This window comes from Ictalurus punctatus, chromosome 10 (genome assembly GCF_001660625.3).
Source record: "Ictalurus punctatus breed USDA103 chromosome 10, Coco_2.0, whole genome shotgun sequence".
Taxonomy (NCBI): domain Eukaryota; kingdom Metazoa; phylum Chordata; class Actinopteri; order Siluriformes; family Ictaluridae; genus Ictalurus; species Ictalurus punctatus.
The window spans coordinates 28,874,973-28,899,198 of record NC_030425.2 but is presented as its reverse complement, the minus strand read 5'-3'; the positions used below and the strand labels follow the sequence as shown (position 1 = coordinate 28,899,198).

General features: G+C 40.2%; 3 protein-coding genes across 5 annotated transcripts; all 3 read right to left on the bottom strand.

Moving 5' to 3' along the window:
- Nucleotides 1-543: 543 nt before the first annotated feature.
- acd (ACD shelterin complex subunit and telomerase recruitment factor) lies at nucleotides 544-7,911 on the bottom strand. Its single transcript, XM_017478148.3, has 13 exons — nucleotides 7,592-7,911; nucleotides 6,247-6,368; nucleotides 5,048-5,138; nucleotides 4,663-4,742; nucleotides 4,498-4,542; nucleotides 3,627-3,673; nucleotides 3,375-3,526; nucleotides 3,174-3,252; nucleotides 2,880-3,044; nucleotides 2,622-2,729; nucleotides 1,257-1,549; nucleotides 1,092-1,168; nucleotides 544-730 (listed from the first exon to the last, which is right to left on the bottom strand). The coding sequence occupies exons 1-13, from the start codon at nucleotides 7,697-7,699 to the stop codon at nucleotides 622-624; spliced, it is 1,476 nt and encodes a 491-aa protein (XP_017333637.2). The 5' UTR covers nucleotides 7,700-7,911; the 3' UTR covers nucleotides 544-621.
- Nucleotides 7,912-8,740: 829 nt separating this feature from the next.
- On the bottom strand, nucleotides 8,741-19,880 carry vrk3 (VRK serine/threonine kinase 3). 2 transcript variants are annotated; one of them, XM_053683342.1, is made up of 18 exons: nucleotides 19,732-19,880; nucleotides 19,325-19,523; nucleotides 19,136-19,246; nucleotides 18,694-18,886; nucleotides 16,142-16,375; nucleotides 14,614-14,760; nucleotides 14,429-14,536; nucleotides 14,094-14,228; nucleotides 13,712-13,767; nucleotides 13,517-13,583; nucleotides 12,824-12,905; nucleotides 12,616-12,718; nucleotides 11,121-11,213; nucleotides 10,568-10,700; nucleotides 10,271-10,391; nucleotides 9,409-9,467; nucleotides 9,146-9,281; nucleotides 8,741-9,071 (listed from the first exon to the last, which is right to left on the bottom strand). In XM_053683342.1, exons 1-18 carry the CDS (start codon nucleotides 19,878-19,880, stop codon nucleotides 9,068-9,070), a joined length of 2,130 nt encoding a protein of 709 aa, XP_053539317.1. In that variant the 3' UTR covers nucleotides 8,741-9,067. The 2 variants fall into 2 exon arrangements, with proteins under 2 accessions (XP_053539317.1, XP_053539316.1); XM_053683341.1 differs by having other exon boundaries at nucleotides 8,741-9,047; nucleotides 19,732-19,879.
- A 353-nt stretch (nucleotides 19,881-20,233) lies between these two features.
- Nucleotides 20,234-24,180, bottom strand: LOC108270943 (trichohyalin). 2 transcript variants are annotated; one of them, XM_017477985.3, is made up of 3 exons: nucleotides 23,916-24,180; nucleotides 22,065-22,547; nucleotides 20,234-21,667 (listed from the first exon to the last, which is right to left on the bottom strand). In XM_017477985.3, exons 1-3 carry the CDS (start codon nucleotides 23,923-23,925, stop codon nucleotides 21,273-21,275), a joined length of 888 nt encoding a protein of 295 aa, XP_017333474.2. In that variant the 5' UTR covers nucleotides 23,926-24,180; the 3' UTR covers nucleotides 20,234-21,272. The 2 variants fall into 2 exon arrangements, with proteins under 2 accessions (XP_017333474.2, XP_017333473.2); XM_017477984.3 differs by lacking the exon at nucleotides 23,916-24,180 and adding an exon at nucleotides 23,444-23,702 and having other exon boundaries at nucleotides 20,234-21,664.
- Nucleotides 24,181-24,226: the final 46 nt, after the last annotated feature.

Here is a 24,226-nt window from a genome sequence, read left to right as displayed (position 1 = left end):
TTGCCTTCCACTGGTGGAAGGACAGTGGTAATGGTTTTAATGTTTAGCAATGTTATTTGTAGTGGAAACCATTAGAATTTCTGTGATGATTTCTATTGTTTGTTTGTTTTCTCAGCAGGGTGGACAAGTAAATATTGGGGAAATGTCTCCAGGTCTTTTCCCAGTCTTCATTTGTCCAGTTTGGGTGAGTCTGTGTCCACTGTAGCCTCAGATTCCTGTTGTTGGGCGACAAACCCGACCCGGTCTTCTGCAGTTACAGCTCGTCCTCCTCAAGGTTCAGCATGCTGTCTGTGCTGAGATGCTTTTCTGCTCGTAACGGTTGTAGATAGTGGTTATTTTAGATACCGTAACTTTCCTGTTAGCCTGAAGCAGTCTGGCCATTCTCCTCTGACCGTCTCTCATCACTGGATGTCCCCCAGTGTCATTCATTCAAAATGATTACTCCGAGCATTGTGTATTTTATTATTTTGATTATTATTTATTTTTATTTATTTTTCATCAAACTCTGTTGATGAACCAGTATATTAATAATAAGACACAGAATCGTTTTAAAATATTATTTTATTTATAATAAGGTCATTACAACAACACAATTATTTATAAAGAACATATGAACAATAATTATTTCAACACTGGAACCTTTCTCAGCCCCACTCCACTGCTGAGAATACGCGGGCGCTGAGGAGTCCCCAGGTAAGCCACCGCCCACCGCATCAGCTGCTCTGGGACCCTACACACACACACACACACACACACAACTGAACCTTGAACCCTACCCTACTCTTTTCACAAACACATTTTACACGGAACTTAAATAATAAATGTAATAAATAATTCATTTAAAAATGTTGTTTACTCATAAATAAATGGTGAAATGTCTTTTTCACATGTTGTTTTAAACTTTAATTACTTGAACTTTTTTTTTCTTGATTTCACCATGCATTTAGATATAATCAGACACATAAAATACTTTTAATAAATAAGTAAATAAAGGAAGAAAAAAAAAATAGCGGGTGTGTATTTTACTTTGTTTACTTTATATTCACTGATTTATAGGTTTGTTTGTTTTTTTCTTTTTCAAGTGGACTTACTTGCACTGTCTGAGAGCCGAGGCGACGTTCGGACAAGGTTCATACGTGTAGGAGAAACTGCTGCCGTCTGAATGGACCTGAGAAAGGACACGAGGGGACATTTATTTACAACACAACTAACAGAGATTTCGCGTGACTGTGGCGTACGTGTGTGTGCGTACCTACCCGGCTCTTTTTGGCGGGCGGGGTGTGTGACACGTGTAGTATTTTTCGGGGAACGTCTCTTGGGGATTGTTCTTCCACACACACGGCTGAAGTGGGTTTGGTTGGCGTTAAGGGGCTCGGTGTTTGCGGCTCCAGTTGCACGTCTGTGGTTGTCGGGTCACTCGGGTGGGCGGGGCTACGCGGAGACGGGTGTGGTCTCTGAAACGGTGGAACGATGTTCCCGGACTCCTCGGCCGAGCCGCTGTTGGTGAGCAGTGAACGGCTGTCCTGCTGCGTGAGCGGCTCCAGACTGCCTACATGTAACGAGAACGCCGAGTAGATTTATTGTTCAAACATCCAACAAAAAAAAAACAATTAACTGGTTATTTTTTTTTAAGCTACAGACACCACAAACAAACTCAAATATTAAAGCAACTTATTATTAAAAAAAAAAAGTGTACTAATGACGTATCAACACTGCAAACACATTATTTTGAGCTTCATTCAGGTCTTAATTACAAACTCTTTCGAGAATGACTTCCTTTGTTTTTGTTTACTGAATAGTTTTTTGGGTTTTTTTTTAAACGTAATAAATATCTGGAGTTTAAAAGGTTGAAATATTATTAAAAAACATTAATATTACTTTTAATATTAAAATGCATATTATTGACACTGAATGTATAAATAAATAGTAATAAAAGAGCAAAAATATTTCATTTTAAAATATTTAAAAATCACATTCAATTATTATTTAAGATATTAAGCTTCCTCTTTATAAGTAATAAATGAATAAAATGATGATTTTCCATGTAAAAACCCTGTATGGAAAAAGTCATTTAAAAAATGTCATATTTTCTTTTACAACATGGCTGTTAATTGTATTTAAATATGAATCTTTTTAAGTATGAATAATAATATTAGCGTGTAATATTAATAATAATTATAATGATTAAATGTAATATGCGTATTACTCGTGCAAACCACTTTATGGCAATCTATACCTATTTTGATCATGTAAAAAAAAACAAAAACAAAAACAAACAAACAAACAAAAAGCACCAGCCCCTGATTTACACAAACAACCCTGAACAAATATTTTAATATTTATAATATTTATATTAATATCTACTTCAAAGTAATTCATAAAACAAAGCAAATTTGAATAATATACATAGAGCATAGATTCATATTAATTAAAATAATTATTATTTCAATCATTTCATATTTGGTAGATCCTAATTAGCCGGCTCTGTAACCGATTACTCTAATTAACTCACATAGGAACGAACACACACGAACACACACACAGGTTATATTTAGTAGAATTTTGAACTTAAATCTGGAGCATTCTGTGTGTTTGTATTGATTTAGTAAATAATAAATTACTCTCTGAAGAACATGACGGAGTTGCTAGCAGGTCAGCAGCAGGACAGAACATGTCCCAGGGGCTCTCTCCTTCACTGCTCTCTCCTCCTCCTCCAATACACCCGACCTCTGAGAGGAAGAGAAGAGAATGTGTGTGTGTGTTAGGGGTGGGGGAAAGGGGGAAAGATGGGGGGGGGGGATACAATAACATCGCAATAAGCTCCCTCGAGTCGCATTTACTCTCCTCAGCATTTCCACATCACTGCTCACGTCTCCTACCGGGTCTGGTGTTGTTCAGGGCGAGCTGATGCCCATGTTCCGGCCTATGGGAACCCACGGTGGCCGAGTCTCCTCCCTGATCCTGCGTCGTGATTGGCCGCTTTGCCGTTTCAGCTACGTGAGGAGGCGCCAGGCCGCTCGGAGTTTCGCTCGAACTCGACACACCTGAGCACGAGAACATTTAAGGGGGAAACAAAAACACATGCATGGAGAAGCTCGAGCGCTCGTCTGGTGGAATTCCCGAAGGTCCGTAATGATAAGGAGCAATTAATTAGACGGGAGACAGTACGGTACCGGGATCAGCTGTCAACATCTCCCTCTGCTCCTCTGGGATGAGGAGATGAGACACAGGAGTGCTGAAACACTCCTCACTCTGGAAAAAAACAGGCGTGCACACACACACACACACACACACACACACACACACACACACACATTTGTTTGGATGCTGTACTGACAGCTGGTACCACCCGGTTGCTATGGATACCGGCTTACCCTGCAGCGAAGTCTCTCTCGGTGCCAGTGAGTAGGCGTGGCCACCCCCAGGTGACCCACGGTGGGTGCGGCTATTTTCTTGATTGCATCATTCAGGAGGTCCATGATGATGTCACTGTGCCACGCCCCCATCAGACAGGAAAGTGGGAGTCCTGGAAGGAAAAATTTCTAAATGTGTAAGTCAGGTTTAGAGGTAAATAAGGAGAAGAAGGTGTGTGTGAGAGTGTGTGAGAGTGTGTGGGAGAGTCCAACCTGACTGAGAGTTCATAGAAGCGACTGAACTCTCCTTCATCAAGGACCTGAAGTGAAAATTAAGAACATAACATCCGGATAGAGAAAAGTGACAATGGCAACACACACACACACACACACACACACACACACACACACACACACACACCAGGAGTCTGCTTATTATAAGTCATATTTATATAAACACAGTGTTCTTCATTTTTTACAAACATTTATTTGTAACTTTTTCCCAGGATCGTTTATGAAGATCATAAAAATTTAGTTAGTTGGAAAAATTGTATCGGAAATATCCGTATTTGTATTCATCTGTCAGGAATTTGAGTAAATCTGCGTGTAATTTGGCTCGTTAACGTGACCCTCGACTGATCATCTTCAAATCGTATAAAGTTTCTGCGAGCTTATATACGGATCAGGGTCACATTTAAATCACTCGTTTATTTCACTTACACACCAATTTCATGACCATTCTGTAAAAACCCAAATGCATAAATTCAGACAAATAAGACCAGCCGTCCAATCGGAATAAAAGTAATGGCACCCTATAGGAGGAGGAGGAGGACGAGTTAAAGTGTGTATTTACGGTAGCTGATGCGCCGCAGTGGCTGAGCTGCAATACTGGAAGATTTAGCACACGCCGTGTTTAGGAGGAGCTCGTTCGCTGTTTGCTCGCCGTTTTCGTCTCTCTGTGAGCTTCGCCTTTTATGGTGTTTTGTGGGTGTGGCTACATGTAAATCAACTGTGACATGAACACACATGGTAACGTACAGCATTTGTTTATTTGTCTGGATTTTTTAGCTCGGTCTGACCATGAGCACCGGTGTACACACACACACACACACACACACACACACACACACACACACACACGTACCGCCACATCTTCAGGATTTGTTGCCTGACTGACGGCAGCATCGTGCTGGAAGCAAAAGAGACGGTTGCAAATGTTTTGGCTTTTTAAACGAGACGGAGTATTTAAAATATTAATCATTAAGTATCACGGAAATATATAACAACGTTTAATATAATATAATCTTGCCAGCTCGGGGGGCGGTGATGCCGACTGACTCGTCCCACCGTGACGATCTGATTCACGCTGAGATAAAACTGACAGGATTTCTGGGGGGGAAAAAAGAAAAGAAAAAAAAAAAAGAAGAGAAAGGAAAGAGCACGACTTCGAAGACTCAAAGTTATACAGGCAAAGGGCTGGAAAATAATTAGAGAATATATCTAATCATATTAAAGGGGGTACAAACTTTTAAACTGATTTTTAAAAATCGTTTCACTATCAATATCTTAACACGCTCATAGGAAAATATTTGAAAGCAAACACTGCGTATCTTACTGCTATTCATTTACTTATCCTGAGGGTGTGTAAACTTTTGCACACAGCCGTGTGCGTGTGTGCGTTTCTCTGTCCGTACCAGTTCCGGGTCCATGTGGAAGTTCAGCTGGAATTTTCGCACCGACACCGTCGTGTTGTCCAGACCCGAACACGTGTCTCTCTCCTCCATCCTGAAACACACGCCGTTCAAACCTCGGACCCAAACCCCCATATACACTCACATTACACTTTACAACGACGAACTGAATGAATTCATCGATTCGGGATTTAACTGAACTCCCGGTGGAGGACGAGTTACTTTTCTTGAGCTTTGCAAAAGAAACGCTTCAGAAAAATAACGGCATTTACGCGTAAAAAAAAAAAAAAATCAATTAAAAAAAAATCTATTTCAATCAAACATTAATTACTACTATTTAAGAAATGATTTCAAATATTAAAATAGCGTTTAAAACACGAACATGACCTTCAATATTACTCTTACTGACGCAAACCCCCCGTACGACGATCCCTGCCCCGGATGATTATTTTTAAATGTAAAAAATAATAACAAAAAGAAGAGATATTGAAGTGGGTCTTGTTGATGAAAAACAAATACATTATACATTTAAACGACCAGATAACATTCAAAATCTTTCAGTTACTTTTGAAATATGACGTTAAACGTGACATTATTTCAACTTTTAATATTAATAACGTATTACGCCGCTTTACCATGCATGCAATCCATACATATTTTGATAATTAATGCAAAATAAATCAATATAAATGATTTTTTATTAAAACAGCGCCCACCGGTCTGACAACAAATCTATTAATATTCAACCGGTACATTTTTACTAACGTAAATACAGTAAGGCATACGTTTCTATTAAATAAACAAATTATTATTCACTTCTAAATCCTAAATATCTGACGCAGTCGTACAGTATTTCTCCTGCTCTGTAATCTATTTAACTCTCGTATGAACTGATGAATGAAATCATAACAAGCGGATATGTCTCGGTCTCTTTAAGAATCTCGTTTCTGAGTGATATTTATATATTTCTGGTGCTGAAGAAGAAGAAACCCTGCTTTAGTCATCTGCTTTAAACGTCGTGTAGAGTTTGGGTAATATCTGAGCGTTAAACACGTTTTTAAGCGTGTCTCGGCTCGACAGGTTCAGGCTGATTTAACACAATAGGCTGATGATGATGGTGTAAAATTAGGCGAGGGCTCAGGTGTTTAGTCGCTGGTGTCATAACATGTAGTTAATAAGTTGTGTGTGTGTGTTGTACTCACTCCTGCATGTGCTCCCAGGCGGCGGCGCTGAGCACCGCGGGGATGAACACCGTCCCATCAGACAGGAACAGCATGCAGGCATCGCTCTCATCCGTGCGCTGAGACTCGGTCAAGTCGCTCACCTACACACACACACACATTATTAAACAGACACAGTACGTACATACTATCCATTTAAGACAGATATGATTTATCAGGGCGTGGCTCTAGGGGTGGCCCAGGGGAAAACTTGCCACCCTTCCGACCAATCTGCCACCCCAGTTCGCCACCCCAGAAATCTAATTGCAATTTTATGCATTTCAGATTTACGCCTAAATCTGTAGCTTTGTCTGGAACTTTCCACTTGGCCACGCCCCTCAAAACGTTCCAACAGTCAGATGTTTCAGTGTAACCAATACAGATATGAATATTTATACAAAAATATGCAAATCTGATCTAATAGATTTCTGCATCTTCAGATGGACTGGAGAAAGGAAGAAAGAGCTACGAGAAGGATATGACGTCAGGCCGTCATTCGCATATTTGAATTTGTTAACAGATCACATTTCAGTCATCCCCGTTCCTGTTCTTCTACGGCTTGCCGTGCTTCGCAGATTTACATCTGCGTTTAAAAGCAGCCAATAAAACGTACTATGAAAGTTGTACGCGATCACCTAACGTTAAGGCGAGATTTAACGAGAGTCGCAACGTTTATTTTGATTTATAGATACGTTATGTAAAGATTACCGAAAGACAGAAAAGCAGGCAGTCGTGCTAATGCAAATACCCGGGCGGTACTGCTTTTCGTTTGTGATATGAGGACAACGCGCCACGCTGAAAAGTAAAACCTTCAGGCTTTATCCCACAGTAGAGAAAGAATCAGCGGGGGGTTGTTTTTAAAGAATCACAGGCGTCTGAATGTGTTTCAGAGCACATTAATATCCCACTATTAAAAAGCAATCCGGAAGCATCATCATCAGCATTACATTTCACCGTATGATGTGCATCCATCTGCGTTCACGGGGAACCTACAGGGAACCTATCTCAGTGACACATCTCAGGGAGCCTATCATGGGGCACAAGGTGGGGTACACCCTGGACAGGGTGCCAATCCATCGCAGAGCACAATCACATACAGGGGACTATGGACACGCCAATCAGCCTTCCATGCATGTGTTTGGACTGGGGAAGGAAACCGGAGTACCCGGAGGAAACCCCCGCAGCACGGTGGGAATCGAACCCCAGACACCCTGGAGGTGTGAGGCGAACGTGTTAACCACTAAGCCATTGATGTGATACAGGAAATGTTTCCCACAGAAATGCAAAGTCTGATTAATGATTAGCATGTCCGGAGGCAGAGTCTCACCCCGACTACATGAGCTCTGACCCGGAAGTCGCGTTGCTCTGTTCCGTAGTTCTGAATCAGCTGTTCGATCCACGGCTCCGGTTCACTCTCAGTCCTGTAGCGTCGCATTGCCGCTTAAACAGGTTTAAAAACTCCTTTCTGAACGTTTATTTACACCACCGCGACATGTTAAAACGGTTTATTTACTTCCTGTTGTCTTTTCTCGGGTTAACAGCTCATATGTAACGTCAGTTTTCGCTCAAACCCCGACAGCTGAATTGGCGGCTCGGTTGAACGCTGCGCACTTGTTTTCGCTCCGTGTAGAAACACGACTAAGGCTTTTGAGTTCCGGTTTGGATGTAAAGCATCCGCGTGGCTCTGCTGCCCTCTTCAGGAACAGTTCCGGTTAAACAGAGAACGGTGCTGACAACAGTTCTGTCCTCACAATAAACCAAAATCCAAATAATAACTATAACAACCGTTCAGTGGGGCACTTTACACTGATGGACAAGGCAAACGGGTGCCAATACTTTATACAGCGCGATAGATTAACTCTACAGTAATTATACACCGTTCAGTTGACTCATGTGGTAGGTGGAGCTGAAAGAAGGAAAAAGAAAACTAAAAATAAATGAATAAATAAATAAACAAACATATGGAAAGAAAGAGGATGAAAGAAAGAACTGAAAAGTAAATAATTAAAAATAAACAATGTGGAAAGAAAGGAAAAAGTAAGAACTAAAAAGTGAACAAGTGTGGAAGGAAAGAAAGCAAAGATAGAAGAAGAAAAAAAAAGAAAAGTAAACAAATGTGGAAATAAATAAATAAATAAAACCCCTGAAAATTAAATAAAAAATAACCAATGTGGAAAGAGAAAGCACTAAAAAGTAAACAAATATGGAAAGGAAAAAGAAAAAACTAAAAAGTAAGCAAATGTGTATAGAAATAAAGAGATAAAAAAAAGAACTAAAAGTAAACAGAATGTGTAAAGGGAGTAAGTCAGTGACTAGTCAGTAATTATACACCGGTGTGGCAGGTGGAAATGATCAAACAGCAAATACGTGGGTTTTAATTCTCACAATTAAATAAAACGGGTTTTTAGCTCCGAGACGACCCGAGGAAGAAACCTCGATTATTAAAAAAAGAAAAAAAAAACCAACACAATAGCAGAACTTTTAATAAAATGTATTTATTGTCAAATCCACACACTTAATTATTATTAATAACTACTATTACACATACAATGACTACCATTAGTGATCGTGCTAAAAACAAAAACTTTAACTAAGCGAAATCTTAACAGTTTTAACCTCAAACTCCATAAACAGTCCCAGCCCTGTGGTGTAAAACATTAGAACACACTACACGTTAAATCCTCCTCATAATGATCCTGTTTCCTCTAAAAACAAACGCTTTATTGTAAAATCCCAGGCGATCTGGTGCGAGCCTCGTTTCTCTTCACTCGGCTTTTCTTCATCTGGAGAAAAAGAAAAAAAATCACCTGTATTCATTATTATAGAACATGTTTGATGATCTGATCGGTGGGTAGAGATCGCTGTGTAGAAATCAGTTCACCGGCAAATCAGAGCGTCTCTCAGAGTTCCTCCCAGATCCTGTAAAGACTTGTTAAGATCCTGTTTCAGCGCAGAGTAATCCGGCTTCTCGGTGTAATGCAGGCTCATCACCTGAGACAGGTAGCTCTGTAACGCACCTACACACACACACACACACACACACACACAAACCATTTATAAAACTTTAAGGAAAAAAAAAATGTATATGTATATATATGAGACACTATTATAAATATTAGTCCATAACAATATTAAAACACTCACTTGAAACTTTCCTCTTTTTAAAACAGTAGCTCATTAATCCAGGAATATCAGACATGTACCTGCACACACACACACACACACACACACACACACACACACACACATCAGTGGTCATTATTACGGTCGACTTCAACTCTGCTTGAGAATGCTTTCCCTGTACAATTGAAAGCAAAAGTTTGTACCCCCATGATTTCTGGGTTGAATTATCTATCTTTGTGTGACAACCTACTTTAAAAACATCAGAAATGTGGAAAGAAAGAGATATAGAAAAAATAAACACAAATGGGCTGATTTAGGGCGGGTCCAGGGGCATGGGCCGATTTGGGGTGGGTCCAGGGGCATGGGCCGATTTAGTTTAATTTAATCATTGGCAAATCCCTGTGGTATAAGCAGAATAACTCAATCCAGGGAAAGATTAACAGCTGTTTTCCGACATCTTCAGGACAGAGGCGTTTACGCATGCGAGGCGTCTATGCGGTTTCTCGGTAACATGTGTAACAAGCTGCGTTTTTATTTTATTTTATTAACTTCGAGAGAGAATAAAAGAGAGGCTGGTTACTTGTGAACCAATATCACGTTACTGTTTTTACTATTAACATCTTATCTGACCATTTTACTTTATTTGCGATCGAAAGAATTATCTGTGAAATAACGCATGCCAAAAGTCTCATTGCTGTAAATCTACTTGTTTTGAGGGTGTGCAAACTTTTGCACTCAGTGGTGTATAACTGTATACATTTGGAGCTTTTTCAACTCCAACAAATAAACTTTTAATATTGCAACATAGAGCATGTGATTATTTACGGTGCGATAATGAAGGAAGACGATTGTGTGTGTGTGTGTGTGTGTGTGTGTGTGTTACCTTTCCTTCTGAGCAGAAACAGCCGAGCCTGACTGAGTGGCGGGACTCCAGGGCAGAGATCCTGTCATCCATAAAAGCAGACAAAAACCCAGAGACTGCAGATCACTTCGCCGAGATGGACCTGCGGCGCGCTCACACACACACACACACACACACACACACACACACACACACACGCACGCACGCACGCACAGACACACAAAAAGAAGAAGCCCATCAGGTGGGATATGTGACAGTGAGGTAAGTGTGTGTGTGTGTGTGTGTGTGTGTGTGTGTGTGTGTGTGCACACTCATTACCGGTCCCTTTGTGTGAATCTACACTGATGAAGTTGAGGTTTCCCTGATGTGGCGTCCGGCCGCCTTCCCGATATTCCACGTGTTTCCCTCCAGGACAGAACCGGAACGCGTGACCAAAACCTGACAGAAAAACCTAAAACCATGCACACACACACACACACACACACACACACACACACACACGCGCATACACACACGCACAAAACCTCATTACCTGAACGTGAATTTGTTTTGTTTTTGAATATGCAAATATTATGCAAATCTAAACAGCGTTTAAGCCGAGCCCGAGTGTTGCGTTATAGCTGCTACGACGTAAGAAAGAACTTCACAACGTTAAACGTAGCTATGATCATATGAAATGTACGACGTGTGGCTGTTTAATAAGTGATTGTAATGGTCAGTAACTTGCTGTGGTATAAGAGGAAAAAACACTTTGATTTTCCCATAGCAGCACGTCCCCAGCTTCCTCGTACGTATCGCGGCTAAACTAAAACGCCGTCATAACGAAGAACGTCTCAACGTCGGCAGTACGGAGGATGAGGACGGAGCCCACCTGCGAGTGTCCCTGTGTGCTGATGTAGATGTTTCCTGCGTGGATGTCTGCGTGAACATACTCGTTTTCATGGATGAACTCCAGAGCATCCAACTAAAGTGAGGACACACACACGCGCACACACACACACACACACACACACACACACACACACACACACACAGACACACCGGTTACATTTTATAAATCTATTATTATAAATAGTCCTTTAGAGAGAGTAAGAATGTAGTCACAGTCATAAAGTAAAGGAAAGTAAAGGAAAGGAAAGGGAAGAAAAGAAAAGTAAAGGAAAGAGAAGGAAAGGAAAGGGAAGAAAAGAAAAGGAAATTAAAGGAAAGGAAATGACAGAAAAGTAAAGGATAGAAAAGGAAAATAAAGGAAAGAAAAGAAAAGGAAAGAAAAGTAAAGAAAAGTAAAGAAAAGTAAAGGGAAGAAAAGAAAAGTAAAGGAAAGTATAGGAAAGGAAAGGAAAGAAAAGGAAAGGAAAGGAAAGGAAAGAAAAGGAAAGGAAAGAAAAGGAAAGGAAAGGAAAGAAAAGGAAAGGAAAGAAAAGTAAAGGAAAGAAAAGTAAAGGGAAGAAAAGAAAAGTAAAGGAAAGTATAGGAAAGGAAAGGAAAGAAAAGGAAAGGGAAAAAAAGGAAAGGAAAGAAAAGAAAAATAAAGGAAAGAAAAGGAAAGGGAAAAAAAGGAAAGGAAAGAAAAGAAAAATAAAGGAAAGAAAAGGAAAGGAAAGAAAGGAAAGAAAAGGAAAGGAAAGGAAAATAAAGGAAAGGAAATGACAGAAAAGTAAAGGAAAGAAAAGGAAAATAAAGGAAAGGAAAGAAAAGAAAAGGAAAGTAAAGGAAAGAAAAGAAAAGGAAAGAAAAGGAAAGTATAGGAAAGGAAAGGAAAGAAAAATAAAGGAAAGAAAAGGAAAGGAAAGGGAAGAAAAGGAAAGGAAAGGAAAGAAAAGAAAAGGAAAATAAAGGAAAGGAAAGAAAAGAAAAGTAAAGGGAAGAAAAGAAAAGTAAAGGAAAGTATAGGAAAGGAAAGGAAAGAAAAGGAAAGGGAAAAAAAGGAAAGGAAAGAAAAGAAAAATAAAGGAAAGGAAAGGAAAGAAAAGGAAAGGAAAGAAAAGTAAAGGAAAGAAAAGGAAAATAAAGGAAAGGAAAGAAAAGAAAAGGAAAGTAAAGGAAAGAAAAGAAAAGGAAAGAAAAGGAAAGAAAAGGAAAGTATAGGAAAGGAAAGGAAAGAAAAATAAAGGAAAGAAAAGGAAAGGAAAGGAAAGAAAATGAAAGAAAAATAAAGGCAAGAAAATAAAATAAAAGGAAAGACAAATAAAGGAAAGAAAAGGAAAGGAAAATAAAGAAAAGAAAAGAAAAGAAATGAAATGAAAGTAAAATAAATAAAAGAAAAGAAAAGTAACAAAGGAAATGATACTAAAGAAAAGAAAGGAAAGGGAGTGAAGGCAAACAAGAACAATAGGAAAAGAAAAGATCAAAGGAAAGGAGCGTACTAATCGCAGTGCCAGCTGCAGGACTTCTCTCTCACTGAGACTCTGCTTCTGTGTGTCCAGAACTGACTGTAGAGTGCAGCCCATATCAGGAAATACCAAAAACCTGCAGTGTGACACACACACAAACGTTAACACACACACACACACACACACACACTGAAAAACTTGTGTGTTTGTATTTATTTCACACACAGACATGGACATGCACCTGTATGTTTCATGAAGACCAAAACCAACACATGATGGAATTCCGAGGAAGTCCAAACCGAGTTTCTTCATCCACTTCTCCACTGAAAAGATACACACACACACACACACACACACACACGCGTGCACACACACACGCACTTCAGTAAGTATCATTTTGAATATTTTACATTTATTTCTGCAGTTTTCTGCTAGATTTCCAAAAGATTCAGTAACTCTTGGTTTTCTTCCCACTCGCGTCTGTATGCTGATCACCTGACACAGCTCATTTGCATTTAGCGACGCCCACAAAACTCCATGAAAGGTAAAAGTGCAGAGAGAACTGGGAGTACGAGATGAGCGATCGGGGTTAATAATAATAATAATAATAATAATAATAATAATAAGTGAGCACTAAATCCTCAATCGGCTGAGGCGTTTGTTTACGGCCCTGCACGCACACACACACACACACGCACACACACATGCACACACGCACGCACACACACACACACACACACACACGCACGCACGCACGCACACACCGACCCGGTGTAAATTTCACTCAGTAGCATGAGTAGGATAAGAAAGTTTTTTTTCTGAATTTGCAGGATTTTCTCGTGTAAACACTCGCACTAATGATTTACGAATGAACCCGTTCGTATCCGGCGCCGTAAACGAGGCTCGTTGTCAGGACGCGAGGTTACACACTGACCTACGGCAGGTTTGGCAGCTCTTTGAAGACAATTCTGTTCGTTGAACAGCTGTCCATCTTTGGCACCCTGAACAGGAGGACACACACATATACAGAATGTAAACACACATAATATAAACACACACACACACACACACACACACACACCCTGCTTGGTATTTATATATTATAAATAATGTGTGTGTTGGTTCTCACCAGTCTCATGATGTGCTTCGACTCATTAGATGAGCTCCGTACACCAATCTGTTGCACTGAACACACAACCAACAGATTTAACAACAGTTTTAATGCATGCATGCACACACACACACACACACACACACACAAACCAAATGAAACAAATATATACAGATATCCTTTACAGCGCCCAAGTCAAAAGCAAATTTCGTCAGCCCCGCCCCCTTTTTCCACATACGTCAAATCCTAAACTATTTCTCTGATCCGGTTCGGGAATGTGGGATTCACCCGCCATATCGTCATCCCAAGCTCCTTGTCGACGTTATTTACACACCGCCCCTTTAGTCCTTTGTCAGTGTAGCGAATACACTGGAATGATTTCCGTGAGGATCAGGCGTACCCTCGTACGTCAGCTCCACGTCCATCTGACTCAACAGCTTCCCGAGTCTCCATTTCTTTCCTGACTGGTCACACAGCTCCAGTCCTTCCTGCACAGGCTCCACAGCACTCGCTCGCTTCATCCGCTTAGCTTTGCCTTTAAACGAAGACATGTAAAACACGACAGCTGGATTATTTACACTGCTGGGAACTGAAGTGGAGAAAAAGCTGTGGGTTCAATTCGTTCAGAGTTTGAATGACCGCTGAGAGAAGGACGAGAAAACTTCTATTACGTGAGCGTATTTTCCCCATACACCTCTCGATACGTATTCCTCAACTGCCTGTGTCATCGCTCACCTGAGGGCGGAGTCTGAGGCGACGGCAAGAACACTTTCTTTTGCTCTTCCTCGTCTTTCGCTTCCGGAGACGCTTTTAGTTTCCGATTCCACGGGACAGCGTTCTGATCTGAAATCCGAGAGGAATTTATAAGAACGTTTAGGTTTTCTGATTTAGTCTAATCAGGCCAGTGTGAGATCCTTCACCCTTGTTTGTTGCAGGTTTAGGTGGTGTGGACACACTACAGGTCTTCCTGACGGCGGATCTGCGTCTGGATCTGATGGAAGACCGGGTCAGTGCCGAGGAGGAGGCGGGGGGAGAGGAGGACGAGGAGGACGGATCACCAGAAGCGTCTGTACAGAAAGAACAAAATGAAGCAGAAGGTCATCTTTAATATACAGCTGTTAATTCACACAACAACATATAGAGCTTCATTTAAAAGCAGGTTTTCAGTAGTGTTACTGAACGAGGATGCTCGTTCAGTAACACGAAACAGGCGAAGAGTGCACCTGGACTGCACAAGATCTCATTTATTAACTGTTCGAACACCACAGCGCTGTTGAATTCTGGATTCTGATTGGTCAGAAGCAGATCTGTACACACCCAGAATTCCCAGGATGGACTCCGGATCCACCATGAAGCGCTTACTGAAGATGGCTCAGGCTCAGAGCAAAACTTCGGCTGTTGGTCCTTTCAAATCACAAAGGAAATTGAGAAATATATCTACTCTAATGACTTTATTTACAAAACGTACCTCTACAGAACGTATCACTTATAATTATAGATCGCATTAACGCACATTGTGTGCAATATATACAGCGTTAAAATATTATGTTACACTGATAGTAGAGTTTTCTGTGTAATAAAGCTGGTGTCTGAGGTTGAAGATTATTTTGGACAAATTGTGTGGTTTCAAATTTGGCTTTACACCAGTGGCTCGACTATATAATTTCATAATATCATTTATAGTTGGAGTGAGAAGTATAAAACTATGGTCGAGCAAATCCAGTCCTTTCCCCAACATCATTAATATTTAGGTGATTCATGGTGGCTATAATTATTAAATATTACACTGTACATTAGATGCCACCACCACAATACAGTCGAGGATCTGGCAGAGTGTCATCATACTAAATATGAGCCTGACTTTACTGTCAAATTTTGAAGAAAACCCACCTGAAACTTTGCCTTTATGGCTATATGTATTATGGACACCAATAACTGACACTTAAGTGGCTCTAATAATGGAATATTTCATAGTTCATACGTCAGTGGCATACGGCTGGGCGATATGACAAAAAATATCAATATCGTGATAACTGAGGACGTTTCTACGATACGCCATGCGTATCACGATATATAATTTAGCTAAAAATGTTTAAAAAAGGGTCTAAATCAATTTTAAAAACATCAAACTGAGTTTGATGAAACTTTTTTTTTTAACGCGTACAAAAACAAGAGAGATTACGTTTTGTCAGATCAAGAGCAAAGTGAGAAAAGTGTATCACGTGGGCTGATGTTTTATCACGGTATCGATATTATATCAATATATCGCCCAGCCCTAGTACAGGAGATCTCAGAGCCTAACTCTACAATTTGTGGGGAGTACAATTATATGAGGCTATATATTTAACCGTCAAATTTTGGAGAAAAATCCATCTTAAACTTGGTCTGTATCGCTATATTACACTAATAAATAAATGCACTCAACTGGATCTGTGCATGTATGTTTACCTGTCAGGGTGATGTCCTGAGTCAGGACCGGGGCTGCACTCATTAACCCCACCTGTGTGCTGAGCTCACACACCGCATCAGGTACTTCTGACACCTCGGTGTTGGTGGATTCGGGAAGATCTAGCAGGCTGGGCAGCTTCCCTCCACAGCACGGGCAAAACTTGAACCCAGGCTGCAGTTTTGTGCCGCATTGTGGGCAGTAGTGTAAAGGCATGATGAAGCTGGAGGATATGTCTGGAAGAAATGTTTTTAACCAAAACAGGCCGGCCAAAGTCAATAATAATAAATAATAATAAAGTATTATTATTAAAGTCAATAATTATCTCATAATCCACTTTCCTTCGTGTGGTTTCTTAACTGGATTCTAATCACGTTAAAAAAATAGCCTGTCCTATACATAAATCTGAAGAAAACTGGTCTAAAAGCCGTGTTTTGTTATTTAGAGAAGTTGACGGTCCGCCATTTCTTTTTCTTCTTCTTTTGGTTTTAAAGGCGGTTGGCAAACCAACTTAAGGTGCATTACCGCCACCTACTGGACTGGAGTGTGGGCAGCAGATTGGCAGGAATATATATATATATATATATACTAATAATAATAACAATAAATAAATAACTATATAATATATATTCATACTAAATTACTAAAGTCTCTCACTTCTCCCAGTATTTTTCAGATAGTTTATTAAGGGACGGTGCACTTTTCCATGTGTTTTCCCCAGCAAGTTCTCTAGTGCCATGTTTTGTTTTCCAATCTGCATCTCTAGCTCGGTTCTTTCCTCCTCATACCTTTTGCAGTCTAACAGAATGTGTTTTACAGTCTCTTGTGTACTGCAGTGTGTGCAGAGTCCAGTGGGGTGTTGTACTATTCTGTTTACTGCTAGATTTAAGCCAGCACGACCTATTCTAAGACGCATATTTATTATCTCTTCCTTTGAGTTCCTGCCCTGCCTCACACTCATGCCTACTTGTTTTTGTATAGCATATAGATGTCATCCGGTGTCAGTTGTGTCCCAGTATTCCTGCCATATTTTATGCGCGTGTCCATTTATAATGGTTTTAATCTCTGCTCTACTGAATGGTACTTGTATATCAACTGTTCATGTTTTATAGATCTTTTTGCCAGTTCAACCACAGTTTCATTTCCTTCTACCCCTACATGTACAGGAACCCAGAAGAAGGAAACATTCAGCCCCTTAGCCCGGAGTATGAGAAGCAGACAGAGTATTTGGCAGACAATATCTTGTCTGCATGATGTTTTCCCAGACTGTATGCTTGATAGTGCTGATAGACTGTCAGAAGCTATAGTGACATCTGGGTTCTTGGAAAAAAGCCGCCTGTCTCGGGCTGTATTGACCCATCTGTATATATGAGTAATTTATCCTGATACTAGTCCATATAGTTTTAAACTATTATCCACTGTGGTGCTACTTTCAATTTCTCTTTTAATATTTGTTGTAATCTTGTATCTACAGATGGTTTTAATCATCTCCAGCGTGATACAGTTGGTATCGCCACAACGGGGCTTCGGTCCGCCATTTTGAACGCATTCTTCGGTACACTACATCACGTGACTCAACAACATTGCGCGATAAGGGACAAACTAGGCGCGTTTTATTTATAAAAGCTTTCGCGATGCCGAAATCGAAAAATACATCATGTTTTTTTTTTGTTTTTTAGATGAACATTTTTCATTTAACTTTAACACTGTTCGACAACTATGCATTCAGTGCATGCTGGTTAGGAGAAAACAACTAGGCATGGACAAAGAGGACTTTTCATGCTGCGTTAGTTCTGTGTTCTCTTTTGTTGTTGTTGTTATTATTATTATTATTATTATTACTAAATATTAACAGGTGGATATTAATAATGCCAGGACTATTCACAAAATAAACCAGATTATCTACTCCGACGGACACTACACAACTATTATTGCGAAAGTATTTGTTTACATTTGATAAAACTAACACGTCTCATACCAGACATTTATGTTGTTTTGTCCGAGATATTGTTGTGAAAACTGTTCACTTCATATACTATGCTGTAAAAAAAAGACAGCGAAAGGTCTATTATTAACGAATAATAATAATTTTAAAAAGTAGTTCGTCTGTTTGTGTCATTGAACTAGAAATACACTGGAATGACCGCCAGGGGTCGCCATGAGAGTTTCCTGGCCGCCATCTTGCTCAGTGCTTCATGGAGACAGCTGTGTACATTGTTTACATATGGAAGAGACACATTTTCGACAAGCTATGCAAGCGGAATAATGCCGCATTAGCCATCAGTCACCACACTTATAGAAAATGATTAGTTGACTCTGAACATAAATGCCATAATTACAAATTGTGGAAAATATAATAAAGAGAATATGTTCTCTTTCTTTGTAAAGAATTTGGCAAATTTCACAGACAGTTAGGCTTTTGATCTCAAGCTTAGTAGAATAGTGTGCCGTTCTATAATTTAATAGGTTCACAAATCACCTATAATAGTGAAAATTAAATGTCATTTTAATAAAAAAATAATGAGATGGCAATTAAAATAACAATAAGACATACCTTTAAACGCTTCCAGCTCAGCGGTCAGCAGGTTACTCTCTTTAAGTTTGCTGATGCAGGACTTTGCTCGTTTTTCCCTTGCTGTTGTGTTTTTCAGGTCTTTTTGGAGGTGATCTATTCGCTGCCAGAGGTCTTTTACAGTTTTCGCTGCATCGTGTGGGTCCTCTAGACAGTATGAATGATCCTTCAGTTTCTAGAAAGGTTAAAGCTACATTCACATGTCTGTGTACGAGTACATAAGTCCATTTAAGTGTACTTTATATGGGCTATCATGAATATCTGATGTACATTTGTGATAAACAACAACAACAAAAAAAAGATTAGTGTGAACATAGCTTAACTTTGCAATATTATGAATAACATTACTACACTATATCTACTTATAAAAGTTTCATATCATACAAGTTATAAATTTATACATTCATTTATAATCAGAGCTTACCTCAGCAAAGCTGGAAGTACTCATATCATTGCCAGTGTCACTGGCATCACAGACATCAGGCAGGGGATCTGCAGCTTGGGATATTGTAGTAGTCCGGGGCCGCATATCTGTCTGCAGAAATCAGGATACATTCTAAAACTTTTTTGTTGATATAAACTTTGAACAGAAAGTACATACAGTAAATTTTACCTGGAGGTGTGCAGGGACATTGAAAACAGTGGGAACAGCACCCTCTCTCAGTCTGACAGTCTGTCCTGTATGGTCAAAGGCCTCACTGGTAAAATGGTCACTGCACAGTAAGGACCATTTTGATGGTTGTCTGTCACTTCTCCTGCATGTCCTTGCCCACAGGTCATATCTGTTTGGTTCCTTGTCTTTGTTTGGGAAACTGAAAATATGGAAACTACTTAAGTTAAGAACCATTGAAAATATCATAGATTTGTGTACTGTAGTAAAAACTGAACCAAACAAAGTGAAGATCATAGAAACTGCCTAGGTCAATGTGACATGTCTGATGTCCATACAGATACACTCTGTCTGTGGTACTGTTTTGCCTTTTGGACAAGATTTACGAGCTGTTATGACACAATACTCACGTATGAAATGTAATGCCGCGTTCTTTGGCGTGCTGATTGCGATAATTATAGCAATTCATGGCAAAACACTGTGCCCCTTGGCTCAGTCTGGGCTTTTTCCTTGGGTACATGTGATCTGACGCCATGCTGCCAGTAACTATGGCCTCCATGTAGCACTGAGCAAGATGGCGGCCCGCGATCTAGCCTAGTTGAAACACAATTGCAGTGTTTGTGTACTTTGCCTATGGTCGCTAACGCGGAAGTTCGCGCATGCGCAGTGACACCGACTGAGTCTGGGGAAACGCAGCTTCGTTGAACTCGCTATACAAATGAATCTCGTGCTCACTTTTCTTTTAGGAATTAAATAAATCAAACCAAATGAATGTAACTTCAAACACTCACCTTATTATTTATTCATATTTAACCCCGCACCTATAACCTCGGTCCAGACTCATGTGGCCTTTATTTCTAAAAACTACATATGAACCAGTTTGTTGATGTTTAATGATTTGTGCAAAGAGAGTGTTTTTGAAATGTTTTTATTTTATCAGGAATGGAGGTGAAACTCAACATGCATGTAGTTCAGGTTTTTAGGTATACAACTTGTAGGTTCGTAGGACCAGGGCCAAGCCGATTTTTTTTTTTTAATTTATTATAATAATTATAATTAATTTCTTCTGCTTTTGAAAATACAGGTGTATTTTTTTTTAAACAGTTGTCTATTTTATGCTTTATACATAAAATATGAATACATATTATGAACAAGAAACATTTCTCCTACATCAGGGTTTCATATAGTAAACTTTTAAAAGCCGTGCTTTGTGTTTCATTTATAAAATGAACCAAAGTAACATAAAAAAACAATAATTAAAAAAAACAAACAAAAAAAAAACCTTGCTAGCCTGTGGGACAACTGCACAAAAAAATACTGGGCTAATAATAATAATAATAAAAAAATCTAGGTGTAACAAATGTTCAGGAAATACAATTCACAATTTATTTAAAATCTTTCTAGTGATGTCTAATTTCAGGTTTAGCTGACTACTTGAATATAGCCATTGGGCGGAAAGATGGGGAAGCTCATATTTATAACGAGTAAATGGTTCAACACACACACAAAAAAAACCAAGATCAACAGTAACACTGCTGTAGTAAACAACCACATAAATGATATCTGCTCAGGGGTCCCAGTTCACCGATGGATAGGTATAGAGGGGTGCCAATACTTTGTATGGCACAATGCAGCGTCTATTGTCAGGTTTCAGATCGTGACGAGACACTGAGCTGATTAGAAAAGTACGGCTCGGTGACAGGAGAGTGTGAGAACGCTGTATTGAGTTCTGAACGACTTACAATGTTAAAAAAAATACACAGTGAAATGCATTGTTTACAGGAACATTTCCTCCCTCATCATCACCATCACACCTCAACATGGAGAACGTCCACCAGAGAGGGAAGGAAAAAGAAAAGAAATGGCAAAATGAAGGAATCTGTCAGCTACATTCACTAAACATTTTAAAAGTTACAAAGAGCTTGCATTAACAGTGAAGCGTTAAGACAAATCAACAGTTGTAAAACTCGGACACTTGGCCCTGTATGTGTCCCTCTCTATGGATTTCCTGTCTCTGTCTCTCCAACTCCTCCTTCTCTTTCCGAAACTCCTCCTTGGCCTTAAACAGCTCGTCGCGCTCCTTCTGGAGTTCTTCTTTTTCCTTATGGAGCTCCATCCTGGTGGTTTCCAGCTCTTCCTTTTCCCTCTTCAGTCTGTGATGTTCGTCCTCCTGCTCGCGTTTCTGGTTCTGAAGCGCTCGTCGTTCCGCGTCCAGCTCTCGGATCTGCTGCATCAAATCCCTCTGCTGCTGCAAACTTCGTCCCTCTTCCTGCTGCACTCGCCTCAGGGCCTCAGTCAGCTCACGCTCGCGCTCCAGGATCCTCCGCCCGTCGCTCCAGTCAACTACTGACACAGATGGACGACAGCAAATTATAAAAAAAAATAAAACAAAGTAAAACGTCTTTACTGGGATTTAAACAGCAGGAGAAATATACTTCGAAATATAATTCATCTAAATGAATGAATAGATCTAAACATTGAATTTAATTAATACACAATTTAACTGCATACAATAAAATAACTAATAAATCAACTAAATTAATAAAGAAAACTACAAGTATGACACTGAAAATGTCCGAGTTGATCAGTATATTTGAGTAAAGTTGAAAACTGCAGGTTTTTTTTAAAGTAAAAAAGTAATTAATCACATTACACAATGGGGTGTAAGATTATTTTAAACCAAGTCAGACTCTAATTTATGATTGTGTAGAGAGAGAGAGGGAGAACTCGAGGAGATCCGTACCAGTTAGACTGCTACTGAGCTGAGACGGGACAATGCGGCTGGGGGTCACAGTGCGAGTTTTGGGCGAGGTCGCAGGGACGTAATCTGGATCCTCGCTTTTGCGTTTGGGGGGTCGTTTCTGCGAATGCTCCTCGAGCTGGGCGTACTCGGCGGGGTGCTTGTTCTGCAGGTGTCTGATGAGGTTACTGGTGCTGCTCTGGTGCTGGATCTTCTCCATGCAAAGCAAACACAGTGCCTTCTTCTCCTGGTCCACTTTGCGGTAGTGAACCCACACCGCACTCCACTTGCGTGAGGTCGGGGTTTGGGTCGGGGCAGGGCTGCCCTCCTGAGTCCCTCTGCCCTCACCTTCGCACCCGGACACCTCTCCTTCAGTGGCCGGTTCTCCTGCGGCAGCACACAGGATTCCTCGGATCGCCCCGTCCATCTCGGCGTCTCCCACCTCGGCCGGGACTTCGACTTGCTGCTCGTCCATCATAACTGTCACTGAAGACGGAGAGGTGAAAAGAAGACGGGCGGTCAGGAGGAAAAATTCATTTTTTAAACGAATATTAAATATTCTGTATAATTTTAAGTAGACTGATAATAACAATAATAATAGAGACACATGGCTGTGCATCATGACTGAAAAAAAGAGGGTTACATCGTGTGTTTTTGTGTGTAAAATAACGACAAAAATCTTCATTCCTTAGACAGTCGATTCGATACATTTCGATTCGGTCGGTTAAGAAGAACCGATTCGCGCGATCCGTTAACGAAGTTCAAAATGAGTGATTCATTTTAGTGGAAGTGAACAGAGTCGCGCGTGACACTCGCACCGGATAAGGACGGTGTGTTTTCGACACTCAAATCTTATATTTCGTCGCTTTTAATACTTCATTTCGTTGACGGTAAGTGTGAGGACATGCAGGGGCAAAAATGGCGCCTGAAGAAGAAAGGGAAAAAAAGGGCAGGACGCGGAGAAAGAACATTCAGCTCATGTTAGCTAGCTAGTTAGTTAGTTAGCAAAGCATAGCGCGCGCGAGAATATCGGTTTAGTCCTGAATAACTGTTTCGGTGATAATTTACTTTCTTGTTAACTCGAAACAGGTTTCGTGAGTGGAATTTTTATTCGGACATTTGTTTAAATTAGCGTAGCATTTTTGTGTGTGTGTTTAGCAGGCTATGATAATGTTGGCGCCAAGAGTTAGCCAGATTGCTAAGCATATCTCACGGGGTCTTTATACAAATCTAAAAAGCGTGATGTATATATTGTTACTTGATTTAAAAGAAAAAGAACGAGTGATCTGTGTATATATATTTTTGTTGTTTTGCTTTTTCTTTAAAAAAAAAAAAAACAAAACAAAAAACATGCTGTGTTAGAATCTAACAGCAGTCCAAACCTTCTACACAGCCGTTATTATGGTTGGATGCGCTTTTTCCCGATGTGGATTTTCTCTTGTCCAAAGCGGAGAAATCATTCGGATGTTTCGCTCGTAAATGCCGAAGCATGTTGGTCGTGTGACCGAAATATAAAACCGTTTTCATACAAAGGAGACATAATACTCGTTTATCGTCCTCGGCTTGGAAAAACGACCACACTATGCTTCGTTTTCGTGCCGCCATTTGAGAGTCGGTTTTGTTCTGAGCACTATGACTGCGCCACTCTGCACTGCCCCCTACAGGACCGGCGGTGGTTCTGCAGCGCCACACTTTATTATTTAGTCTGACGCAAAGATGGCCGCGGCGCGGAAGTATGAACTTACAGCGTCAGAAATCGCAGTTTATCAACCAGTACGCGGTTTATCGAGCTGTGGAAAAATTATTTAAAATCTAGGGACTGGGGGGTAAAAATGCGATATAGATCCTACTCACCCTTTTTCATACACTACGTTACACGGGTTTCATCATCACTCTGCGACAGGAGTGTCGTTCCGTCGCGCGCTCGCAACGTTGGCTAACTCGCTATTGCACGCAATTTCAAACTTACAAATAGTAAATTAACCGAGACGAACTATAAACCGACACGTCTACAACTTTATACACAACCGAAAATGATGATGATGATAATAATAATAAAAAATAAAAACGATTAGTCCGCTACTTTCAAAAGTCTGAGGAGAAATCTGAAAAAGATGTTGCCATGGTAACTCGCGGTATTCTTCTGGAGCGGAGTAAAGGGCGCG

Coding starts and splice junctions, on each gene's coding strand:
- LOC108270943 (XM_017477984.3), bottom strand. CDS start 23,666: ATGGCGGCACGAAAACGAAGCATAGTGTGGTCGTTTTTCCAAGCCGAG. Junction 22,548..23,443: donor TAATAACGGCTGTGTAGAAG/GTTTGGACTGCT, acceptor CTCCGTCTTCAG/TGACAGTTATGATGGACGAG. Junction 21,665..22,064: donor GCTCAGTAGCAGTCTAACTG/GTACGGATCTCC, acceptor CTGTGTCAGTAG/TTGACTGGAGCGACGGGCGG.
- vrk3 (XM_053683342.1), bottom strand. CDS start 19,880: ATGGAGGCCATAGTTACTGGCAGCATGGCGTCAGATCACATGTACCCA. Junction 18,887..19,135: donor GTACTTCCAGCTTTGCTGAG/GTAAGCTCTGAT, acceptor TAACCTTTCTAG/AAACTGAAGGATCATTCATA. Junction 13,768..14,093: donor CGTGGAGCTGACGTACGAGG/GTACGCCTGATC, acceptor TTGTGTGTTCAG/TGCAACAGATTGGTGTACGG.
- acd (XM_017478148.3), bottom strand. CDS start 7,699: ATGCGACGCTACAGGACTGAGAGTGAACCGGAGCCGTGGATCGAACAG. Junction 3,674..4,497: donor CAAATCCTGAAGATGTGGCG/GTACGTGTGTGT, acceptor TTTTCACTTCAG/GTCCTTGATGAAGGAGAGTT. Junction 3,253..3,374: donor GAGAGAGACTTCGCTGCAGG/GTAAGCCGGTAT, acceptor GTTTTTTTCCAG/AGTGAGGAGTGTTTCAGCAC.